Source organism: Tamandua tetradactyla, chromosome 11 (assembly GCF_023851605.1).
Source record: "Tamandua tetradactyla isolate mTamTet1 chromosome 11, mTamTet1.pri, whole genome shotgun sequence".
Taxonomy (NCBI): Eukaryota; Metazoa; Chordata; class Mammalia; order Pilosa; family Myrmecophagidae; genus Tamandua; species Tamandua tetradactyla.
This window is the reverse complement of record NC_135337.1, coordinates 4,409,392-4,421,423: the sequence shown is the minus strand read 5'-3', so window position 1 is coordinate 4,421,423 and position 12,032 is coordinate 4,409,392. Positions and strand designations below refer to the sequence as shown.

The window sequence follows — 12,032 nt, the reverse complement described above, 5'->3', positions numbered from 1 at the left end:
CGATCAGCGGCAGCTGCGGTGGTCCGAGCTACTCCCTCCCCCCTTTCCGGGCCGGCTGAGAGTATTGGAGAAGCAAGTTTCCCAAGCCGAGGCAGGTGGCACCCCTCTTCTGCGGGCGGCTTCGAGTCTCTGCTTCGAGTCCGCGGATACGAGTCTCAGATAGGAGGGCTATCCAAGCCGCGGAAGCCCCCCCCCACGGGAGGCTTCCTGGTCCGGTGGGGAATCCCTCAGGCCCGCTGCGGCCCGCAACCAGCCACAGGGTCCCCTCAAGCCGCGGCAGCTGACGCCTCCACCACGCGCGGCCCCTGAACCAACGGAGAGATTTGGATCCGAAAGCCCCAGGCCACGGAGATCGGTGACTGGGGGAGACCCATTCCAAACACTTGAGACAAACGTGTGCCACGTGCGCCACGTACTGGGCAAGATAAGAAAAACAGATCCCAGAGATTTCACAGAAAAATCTTACAACCTTGCTGGGTCCAACACCCAGAGAAATCTGAATAAATGCCCAGGCGCCAGCAGCAGAAGATAACTGTCCACGCTCAAAAGATTGAGAATATGGCCCAGTCAAAGGAACAAACCAATAGCTCAAATGAGACACAAGAGCTGAGACAACTAATCCTGAATATACGAACAGAAATGGAAAACCTCTTCAAAAATGAAATCGATAAATTGAGGGAGGACATGAAGAGGACATGGGCTGAACATAAAGAAGAAATAGAAAAACTGAAAAAACAAATCGCAGAACTTATGGAAGTGAAGGATAAAGTAGCAAACATAGAAAAAATAATGGATAGTTACAATGATAGATTTAAAGAGACAGAAGATAGAATTAGTGATTTGGAGGATGGAACATCTGAATTCCAAAAAGAAACAGAAACTATCCGGAAAAGAATGGAAAAATTTGAACAGGATATCAGGGAACTCAAGGACAATATGAACCGCACAAATATACGTGTTGTGGGTGTCCCAGAAGGAGAAGAGAAGGGAAAAGGAGGAGAAAAACTAATGGAAGAAATTTTCACTGAAAATTTCCCAACTCTTATGAAAGACCTAAAATTACAGATCCAAGAAGTGCAGCGCACCCCAAAGAGATTAGACCCAAATAGGCGTTCTCCAAGACACTTACTAGTTAGAATGTCAGAGGTCAATGAGAAAGAGAGGATCTTGAAAGCAGCAAGAGAAAAACAATCCATCACATACAAGGGAAACCCAATAAGACTATGTGTAGATTTCTCAGCAGAAACCATGGAAGCTAGAAGACAGTGGGATGATATATTTAAAATACTAAAAGAGAAAAACTGCCAACCAAGACTCCTATATCCAGCAAAATTATCCTTCAAAAATGAGGGAGAAATTAAAACATTCTCAGACAAAAAGTCACTGAAAGAATTCGTGACCAAGAGACCAGCTCTGCAAGAAATACTAAAGGGAGCATTAGAGTCAGATACAAAAAGACAGAAGAGAGAGATATGGAAAAGAGTGTAGAAAGAAGGAAAATCAGATATGATATATACAATACAAAAGGCAAAATGTTAGAGGAAAATATTATCCAAACAGTAATAACACTAAATGTCAATGGACTGAATTCCCCAATCAAAAGACATAGATTGGCAGAATGGATTAAAAAACAGGATCCTTCTATATGCTGTCTACAGGAAACACATCTTAGACCCAAAGATAAACATAGGTTGAAAGTGAAAGGTTGGGAAAAGATATTTCATGCAAATAACAACCAGAAAAGAGCAGGAGTGGCTATACTAATATCCAACAAATTAGACTTCAAATGTAAAGCAGTTAAAAGAGACAAAGAAGGACACTATATACTAATAAAAGGAACAATTAAACAAGAAGACATAACAATCATAAATATTTACGCACCGAACCAGAATGCCCCAAAATACGTGAGGAATACACTGCAAACACTGAAAAGGGAAATAGACTCATATACTATAATAGTTGGAGACTTCAACTCACCACTCTCATCAAGGGACAGAACATCTAGACAGAAGATCAACAAAGAAATAGAGAATCTGAATATTACTATAAATGAACTAGACTTAATAGACATTTATAGGACATTACATCCCACAACAGCAGGATACACCTTTTTCTCAAGTGCTCATGGATCATTCTCAAAAATAGACCATATGCTGGGTCACAAAGCAAGTCTTAACAAATTTAAAAAGATTAAAATCTTACACAACACTTTCTCGGACCATAAAGGAATGATGTTGGAAATCAATAATAGGCAGAGTGCCAGAAAATTCACAAATACGTAGAGGCTCAACAACACACTCCTAAACAACGAGTGGGTCAAAGAAGAAATTGCTAGAGAAATTAGCAAATACCTCGAGGTGAATGAAAATGAAAACACAACATATCAAAACTTATGGGACGCAGCAAAGGCAGTGCTAAGAGGGAAATTTATTGCTCTAAATGCCTATATCAGAAAAGAAGAAAAGGCAAAAATTCAGGAATTAACTATCCATTTGGAAGAACTGGAGAAAGAACAGCAAGCTAACCCCAAAGCAAGCAAAAGGAAAGAAATAACAAAGATTAGAGCACAAATAAATGAAATTGAAAACATGAAAACAATAGAGAAAATCAATAAGGCCAGAAGTTGGTTCTATGAGAAAATCAATAAGATTGATGGGCCCTTAGCAAGATTGATAAAAAGAAGAAGAGAGAGGATGCAAATAAATAAGATCAGAAATGGAAGAGGAGACATAACTACTGACCTCACAGAAATAAAGGAGGTAATAACAGGATACTATGAACAACTTTACGCTAATAAATACAACAATTTAGAGGAAATGGACGGGTTCCTGGAAAGACATGAACAACCAACTCTGACTCAAGAAGAGATAGATGATCTCAACAAACCAATCACAAGTAAAGAAATCGAAGCAGTCATTCAAAAGCTTCCTAAAAAGAAAAGTCCAGGACCAGACGGCTTCACATGTGAATTCTATCAAACATTCCAGAAAGAATTAGTACCAACTCTCCTCAAACTCTTCAAAAAAATCAAAGTGGAGGGAAAACTACCTAACTCATTCTATGAAGCCAACATTACCATCATACCAAAACCAGGCAAAGATATTACAAGAAAAGAAAACTACAGGCCGATCTCTCTAATGAATATTGATGCAAAAATCCTCAATAAAATTCTAGCAAATCGTATCCAACAACACATTAAAAGAATTATTCATCATGACCAAGTAGGATTCATCCCAGGTATGCAAGGATGGTTCAACATAAGAAAATCAATTAATGTAATACACCATATCAACAAATTAAAGCAGAAAAATCACATGATCATCTCAATTGATGCAGAGAAGGCATTTGACAAGATTCAACATCCTTTCCTGTTGAAAACACTTCAAAGGATAGGAATACAAGGGAACTTCCTTAAAATGATAGAGGGAATATATGAAAAACCCACAGCTAATATCATCCTTAATGGGGAAAAATTGAAAACGTTCCCCCTAAGATCAGGAACAAGACAAGGATGTCCACTATCACCACTATTATTCAACATTGTGTTGGAGGTTCTAGCCAGAGCAATTAGACAAGAAAAAGAAATACAAGGCATCAAAATTGGAAAGGAAGAAGTAAAACTATCACTGTTTGCAGACGATATGATACTATACGTCGAAAACCCGGAAAAATCCACAACAAAACTACTAGAGCTAATAAATGAGTACAGCAAAGTAGCAGGTTACAAGATCAACATTCAAAAATCTGTAGCATTTCTATACACTAGCAATGAACAAGCAGAGGGGGAAATCAAGAAACGAATCCCATTTACAATTGCAACTAAAAGAATAAAATACCTAGGAATAAATTTAACTAAAGAGACAAAAGACCTATACAAAGAAAACTACAAAAAACTGCTAAAAGAAATCACAGAAGACCTAAACAGATGGAAGGGCATACCGTGTTCATGGATTGGAAGACTAAATATAGTTAAGATGTCAATCCTACCTAAATTGATTTACAGATTCAATGCAATACCAATCAAAATCCCAACAACTTATTTTTCAGAAATAGAAAAACCAATAAGCAAATTTATCTGGAAGGGCAGGGTGCCCCGAATTGCTAAAAACATCTTGAGGAAAAAAAATGAAGCTGGAGGTCTTGCGCTGCCAGACTTTAAGGCATATTATGAAGCCACAGTGGTCAAAACAGCATGGTATTGGCATAAAGATAGATATATCGACCAATGGAATCGAATAGAGTGCTCAGATATAGACCCTCTCATCTATGGTCATTTGATCTTTGATAAGGGAGTCAAGCCAACTCACCTGGGACAGAACAGTCTCTTCAATAAATGGTGCCTAGAGAACTGGATATCCATATGCAAAAGAATGAAAGAAGACCCATATCTCACACCCTATACAAAAGTTAACTCAAAATGGATCAAAGATCTAAACATTAGGTCTAAGACCATAGAACAGTTAGAGGAAAATGTAGGGAGATATCTTATGAATCTTACAATTGGAGGCGGTTTTATGGACCTTACACCTAAAGCAAGAGCACTGAAGAAGGAAATAAATAAATGGGAACTCCTCAAAATTAAACACTTTTGTGCATCAAAGAACTTCATCAAGAAAGTAGAAAGACAGCCTACACAATGGGAATCAATATTTGGAAACAACATATCAGATAAAGGTCTAGTATCCAGAATTTATAATGAGATTGTTCAACTCAACAACAAAAAGATAGCCAACCCAATTACAAAATGGGAAAAAGACTTGAATAGACACCTCTCAGAGGAGGAAATACAAATGGCCAAAAGACACATGAAGAGATGCTCAATGTCCCTGGCCATTAGAGAAATGCAAATCAAAACCACAATGAGATATCATCTCACACCCACCAGAATGGCCATTATCAACAAAACAGAAAATGACAAGTGCTGGAGAGGATGCGGAGAAAGAGGCACACTTATCCACTGTTGGTGGGAATGTCAAATGGTGCAACCACTGTGGAAAGCAGTTTGGCGGTTCCTCAAAAAGCTGAATATAGAATTGCCATACGATCCAGCAATACCATTGCTGGGAATCTACTCAAAGGAATTAAGGGCAAAAACTCAAACAGACATTTGCACACCAATGTTTATAGCAGCGTTATTTACAATTGCAAAGAGATGGAAACAGCCAAAATGTCCATCAACAGACGAGTGGCTAAACAAACTGTGGTATATACGTACGATGGAATATTATGCAGCGTTAAGACAGGATAAACTTATGAAGCATGTAATAACATGGATGGACCTAGAAAACATTATGCTGAGTGAGTCTAGCCAAAAGCTAAAAGACAAATACTGTATGGTCCCAATGATGTGAATCGACACTCGAGAATAAACTTGGAATATGTCATTGGTAACAGAGTTCAGCAGGAGTTAGAAACAGGGTAAGATAATGGGTAATCGGAGCTGATGGAATACAGACGGTGCAATAGGACTAGATACAAAAACTCAAAAATGGACAGTACAATAATACCTAATTGTAAAGTAATCATGTTAAAATACTGAACGAAGCTGCCTCCGAGCTATAGGTTTTTGTTTTGTTTTGTTTTGTTTGTTTTGTTCTTATTATTATTACTTTTATTTTTTTTTCTCTATATTAACATTCTATATCTTTTTCTGTTATAATGCTAGTTCTTCTAAACCGATGCAAATGTACTAAGAAAAGATGATCATGCATCTATGTGATGATGTTAAGAATTACTGATTGCATATGTAGAATGGTATGACGTCTAAAAAAAAAAAAATGGTCAGCACAATACTGCCTAATTGTAATGTAATTATCTTGGAACGCTGAATGAAGCTGCATCTGATCTATAGTTTTTTGTTTGTTTGTTTTGTTTTTTTTTTTCTCTTATATATTTTTGTACTTTTTATTTTTATTTGTGTTTTCTCTCTGTGTTATCACTTTATTTCTTTTTCTGTTGTAGTGCTATTTCTTTCTCTAAATCGATGCATATGTACTGAGAAATGATGACCATACACCTATGTGATGATATTAAGAATTACTGATTGCATATGTAGAATGGATTGATTTCTATTTTTGTGTTAGTTAATTTTTTTAATTAAAAAAAAAAAAAGGAAACCATCAGCATTATCACAGCAACAGCAGAGGTAAATAATGGGGAGAGGGACAAGAGTTAAAAGGAGGTTTAGAATTCCTATTTGGCAAGAGTCCTCTTCAGAACATCAGATAGTTGCATCTCCCTACCCCATATTAGTGACAGACCCTTCCAATATCAAAAATTTAGAATTGCCAAAGCCCAAGCACCCCTAAAGAGAGGGATGGAAAGATCAAAGGTGATAGCGGAGTGAAGACAGGATTTAACAAATGAATATGAATGGTGAATCTTTAAATTGATATCTCTTTTAGTCTCCAGTATTTTAGAGCAACTAGAAGTAAAAACCTAAAATTGTGGAATTGTAATCCACATCAGACTCTAAAATATGTTCTACAACTAAATGTGGTGCTGTACTTTGAAATTTATAGCTTCTTTGTATATATGTTATTTTTCACAAAAAAAAGAAGGAAAAAAAGTTGATTATGATGATAAAAAAATATTTAAGCCCTCTAGCCTCCTATATTCTGGAGCAGCTAGAAGTAAAAATATGAGAGAATCATATCAGCACATAACAAACTCTGGGATTTGTTCTGTAACTACTTGTTGAGGAGTGCTTTAAAAACCATTGCTTTTTTATTTCTTTGCTTTGTGTATATGTTATACTATACAATAAAAAAAAAAAAGTTAAAAAAAAAAAAAAAGATTCTACAAAGGTTCCATGCACTAGGGTAACTTTCCAAAACCTACAACTTCCAAATGGGTCCCTGGACCAGGTAAGTCCTGAAATGCAGAGGGGCCGGCCTCTCCAGAACACCAACTAGTTCCATCCCATATTATCAACAGCCCCTTTCAACATGATAAAGTTACAGTGGGCATAGCCCAAATACCCCTAAAGAGTGGCAGAAAGATCAAAGGTGATGGTGGGGATATACAGAGAGGGCTGAGTTTAAGAAATGAGTAAGAGTGTTTGATTATTATACTGATATTTTCTTTTAGCCTCCAGTATCTTAGAGCAGCTAGAAAGAAAAACATAAAATTGTGGAACTGTAACCCATACCAAACTGTGAAATCTGTTCTACAACTAAGTGTGCGATGTACTTTGAGATTTATTGCTTTTATGTATATATGTTATTTAAGGAGAAGGAGTAACATAACAGAAAACAGAATATAACAAATGAGTATGACTATTGAATCGTTATATTGATATTTCTGTTGGTCTCAGAGCAGCTAGAAGAAAAATTTAAAAATCATCGAACTATAACCCATACCAAATTTTAAAATTTGCTCCATAATTACATGTTATAATGTCCTTGGAAATTTATTACTTTTTAGTATATATGTTATATTTCACAATAAAAAAATTATTTAAAAAAATGGCCACGTCATAAAGTACCCCCACCCCCAACCCCCCCAAAAAAGGTGGCAACAGTGGTAACAATTTTGGACTAAAGGGGACTAAAAAAGGCATGGCCACCAAATGTAGTGTATGATCCAGAATTGGCTTCTGTCCTCTGTATCAGAAAATAGTTCTGTATCAATGTTAAATTTCCCGTGTGTGTATTTTAGTTGTTAAGCTGCCAGAATGCAATATACTAGAAATAGAACAGCTTTTTAAAAAGGGAGCTTATTAAGTTGTAAGTTTACAGTTCTAAGCCATGAAAATGTCCAAACTAAGGCATCCAGATAAAGATATCTTAACTCCAAAAAAAGGGCCAATGAAGGTCAGGGTTCTTGCTCAGCTGGGAAGGAAAGGCAACCTCTGCCAGCTTTCTCTCCCCACTTCTAGTTTCATGAAACTCTCCCCCAGCAACGCCTCCGCTTCTCATCTCCAAAGGTCTCTGGCTCTGTGGGCTCTGCTGCTCTGAAAAGCTTTTTCCAAAACGGCTCCCTCTTAACGGACTCCAGTGAGTAACCCCACCTTGAATGGGTGGAGACACTTCTCCATGGAAACCATGAAATCAAAAGTTTCTTGCCACAAGTGGGTGGGTCACATTTCCATGGAAACAATAAAAAACATTCTGTCCTTTAATACTGAACAAGGATTAAAGGACATGGCTTTTCTGGGGTACAGAACAGTTTCAAACCGGCACAGTGTGGTGACAATTTTGTGGCTTGTTGGAGAATGCTCTTGTTCTTAGGAGGCACGAGTTAAAGGATTTATAGGAGAGGTGATACTAGGTCTGCACTCTCAAATGGTTTGGCAAAAATAAATAAATAAATAAAAGCAAACAAAAACCTGTATTTGTGTTTAAAGAGAGAAGTAAAACAAATGTGACAAAACATTAACTGGTGATTCAAGAAGAAGGTGATTTGACTGTTCACTGTATTATTTTTGCAACTATTCTAACACTTCAAAATTTTCCAAAATTCCAAAAAATTTAAAAATATTAACCACTTCCACTTCCCTTCATTCTGCTTTACTAATCTCAAATTAAGAAATGTTGGTGTGTGAGGCGTGCAAGTCTGGTGCTTGGAGCCACTGCGGTGAGAGCCATGCTGCAGCCAAACATCCTGCTCACTGGTAACCAAAGGCTGGAAAAACTACACCAGGCAAAGAACTTGCCTCAAGATCAGGAGTGAAATACACTAATGTGGTGATTTAGCTAAAGAAGGGCAAACTACCTGATGGCTATGATGAAGAGTATGACTGCCCCATTTTAGATGAAGACAGAGGAGCTGAGTTAGAATGCCACATTAAAGTAGTTGGAGTTATTATTGATTAACTAGGTTGTGATTTCCCTGAACCCTGGTTTCATATAGTTCTTGTGCTGAGAATGGATAACAGCATACTGTACAAAAGACTCGAAACAAGGAGTTATAGCGAGAAGAAACTACAAGATAATATTCAGTGTGATTCAAGTTCTTTATGAAGAAGCCACAGCATCCTGCAGTGAAGAAAGGGTGCATCAGCTACCCAGTAATAATTCAGAAGAACTAAAGAATAATAGAAATCAGATATTGAAATGGATTGAACAATGGATCATAGCTCTTGACTTAGAAGACTGGCCACATTTCAAACACTATTGTTATTTTTTTCCTCACATCATAGAAATTGTCCAAGTATCAGTAAAACTTCTGTATTAAAATTGTATTGTAATGGGTGGCTCGATGGTAGAATGCTTGCCTGCCATGTGGGAGGCCAGAGTTCAACTTACGGCCCCAGCACCGCTCCTCGCCACCCAGAACCCCCAAAAATATTGTGTTGCGAGGCTATCTTATTCCTCGGCTATTTTTTCTCCTTGAGAAAGCTAAACAATCTCTTATTTAATGACTACCACACTATCAAGGATTGAAAGTTAAAGACTGTCGTTGTTTAATGCTTAAACTGCTGAAGAATGAATAAATCTGACCAAATGGGTATACCCATTAAGTTTATTACAGAGGAAAATGAAGATGATCGAAAATAAAACTTGAGGCTAAAAAAAATTTTTTAAATAAGAAGTGAATGTTTATCATCCAGCAATGGATGATACTTTTATCAAATGTAGCAAAAAATGTTACTCTTACCACCCAGCAGCTAAATGTTCACTTACTTATTAATTTACTAACATTCCCCATCACTATAATCTGGGCTTTATGAGGGCAGGGGATTGTCCGTTCCTTGTTGTACACTGCTTTGACAATGCCTGACACACAGACGACACTCAAAAAATGTCTGTTCAGGGCGGGCCGCGGTGGCTCAGCGGGCAAAGTGCTTGCCTGCTATGCCGGAGGACCTCGGTTCGATTCCCGGCCCCAGCCCATGTAACAAAAAACGGAGAAACAGAATACAATAAAACAAGAAAATGTTTAAAAGATGTTTCCCTTTCTTTCTTCCTTCCTTCCTTCTATCCTTCCTTCCTTCTCTCTGTCTTTCCTTTAAAAAAAAAAAAAAAATGTCTGTTCAGTGACTGTCCACAACCGTTCTACCGACCAGATAGTGTTCTGACCCTTCTCTCATATAAGCTCTCACGATCCCTCTCTGTATCCCATCGAGGCACACAGACGGCAAAGAACTTGCACAGGCCCCTTACTCAGGTGACAGGTTTGGCCAGGGCCTGAGGGCAGGCATCAGCCTCTAGGGCAGATGCAGTTAATCACTGTTCAACAGCTTTCCTAGTGCGGCAGGCTTGGCCCGGGTTCAGCACCATTCAGGCTTGTCCTGAGCCTACTCAGAGCAGGTGATAAATGCACGCGAGCTGAATGAAATCACCTTCGAATCTCCTGGGACAGAGGGGGCCTGGTGAAAAACATGCACTTGTAGCATATGGAGAGCACTCGTATCAGAGGCATGCTCTGGGTCCAGGAAATGAGAGACCAGGGGATTCGGACAGCAGTCGCTCCACCCCTTCAATTTCTATATGCATCTTTTCTCCTTTCTCAAACCTCCCTGCCTCCTATTTCCCTGTGATACAATCCCTTCCTCTTTGCCACTGATGTGGTTATTTTTCCCACGTGGCTCTGACGGCAGGAAGCTCAGCAACAGCTCTCCTTTGCTGCACGAGACTCCAAGGTCCCGAGAGGGGCACTCAGGGCTGGGCCACAGAGCCAGACGCCCTCCTGGGCACACCTTCTGCCGTCCTAGTCCGCTCTGCACAGTCCCCCGCCCGTCTTACCCCTCTTCCTCCTCACACTCCAGGTTCAAACACCCTCTCTTCACGAAGCCTTGGCACCTAAGCACTCCCAGAGCCCTTCCACAACACTCGCTGCTTTTCCTGATAATGCAGGGACCTTTGCCCATGCCTCAATCCCCCCAAGCTGGGCTGAGCCCCACAGGCGGATGCCACCACGAATGCGCACCCAACAAACGCGGAGCCCAGGCACGGACGGACAGAAGACATCCGCAGACAAGCCCACAGTGAGAAGAGCCTCGAGGAAGGAAGAACTGGTAAAGGGCTAGTTCTAGACTTGGGGGATTGGCCGTGACTAGGGGCCAATGGGTGGAGGAGCTGATGAGAGCAGGGAGGTAAAAATGGAAACAGAATGATCCCTATTTAGCGGGGGGCTGTGGTGGGATGTAACCGAAGCGGGAAGAAATGAAAAGGGTCCCAGGCACCGTCTGGAGCGCGGGGCGGCGGCGACTCTGCTCCCGTTTCTCGCGGGCCCCTGTCCCCCGCGGCCTGCGGGGCAATTCTGAGAAGCACCGACCCCCACCCCCACCCCCACTCCAGCCCCGACGCCCCCCAAGGTGCCAGCAGCCCGGGGTGGGGTGGGCTGGGGGGTAACCTCGGGCCTGCGGGGCCCCGGAGCTGGGAACCCGGCCGACCAGCCTTCTTCCTGCAGCAGGCGCGGGACCCGGCGGCCCAGGCCGGGGGACGGCCCCGTCGGCTCCGCGGCCAAGTTCACTTGTGGCTCAGAGAAGTGTCACACCCTTCCGGGGGACCCGCCGGGTGGGGAGGTGAGCCGGGCTGAGGAGGTTCTGGGAAGAACCCCGAAGAGAGGAGAAAGCCCCCCACGCCGGAGAGGCGAGCGGACTTAGGCTCCCGGGCACCTCTCCTTCGCCGACAGGATGCGAGGCGCCGCCGGGACAAACCAAGTTTCCTCCCTCGGGGCTGGACCCAGGGGACTCGCAGGAGTGGCGGCTCCTCGGCCTGCAAAGGCTCGCGCTGGCCGCCTCTCTCCGGGGCCCGCAGCCGCCTCCGCGCCAGCCCGGGTGGCGAGGGGGTCCCCCCGGGGCCACGGACCTCCCCACCCCACCCCTCCCCACCCCGACGCCGCCCGGTCCCCACCGGGCCACTCACCGAAATGCAGCAGCAGGCAGAGCACGCCGAAGACCCCCATGCTCCGCCCGGGACGCTCGCTGCGACCGCAGCGCTTCGGGGAGGCCTGTGCGCCCGGCGCCGGGCGCTTCCCACCGCTCCTCAAAGGTAAAGCCAAGCCCCGTCAGCCCTCGGGTCGGCGCGCCACTTCCCGCCCACGTCGTTCCTCTTTCCCCACCCACTCCCCGGACGCTGCCGCGC

At 42.0% G+C, this 12,032-nt stretch overlaps 1 protein-coding gene and 1 pseudogene across 4 annotated transcripts in view; one reads left to right on the top strand and one right to left on the bottom strand.

The window, feature by feature from the left end:
- CD58 (CD58 molecule) overlaps positions 1-11,966 on the bottom strand; it is an 83,311-nt gene extending 71,345 nt beyond the window's left edge. Inside the window, exon 1 of one of the 4 annotated variants that reach the window (XM_077119779.1) lies at positions 11,814-11,966. In XM_077119779.1, coding sequence (XP_076975894.1) covers positions 11,814-11,853 — 40 coding nt within the window. In that variant the 5' untranslated portion in view covers positions 11,854-11,966. The remainder of the gene's footprint in view (positions 1-11,813) is intronic. The other 3 variants (XM_077119778.1, XM_077119781.1, XM_077119780.1) reach the window with 3 other exon arrangements.
- On the top strand, positions 8,587-11,551 carry LOC143650904 (uncharacterized; annotated as a pseudogene).
- Positions 11,967-12,032: the final 66 nt, after the last annotated feature.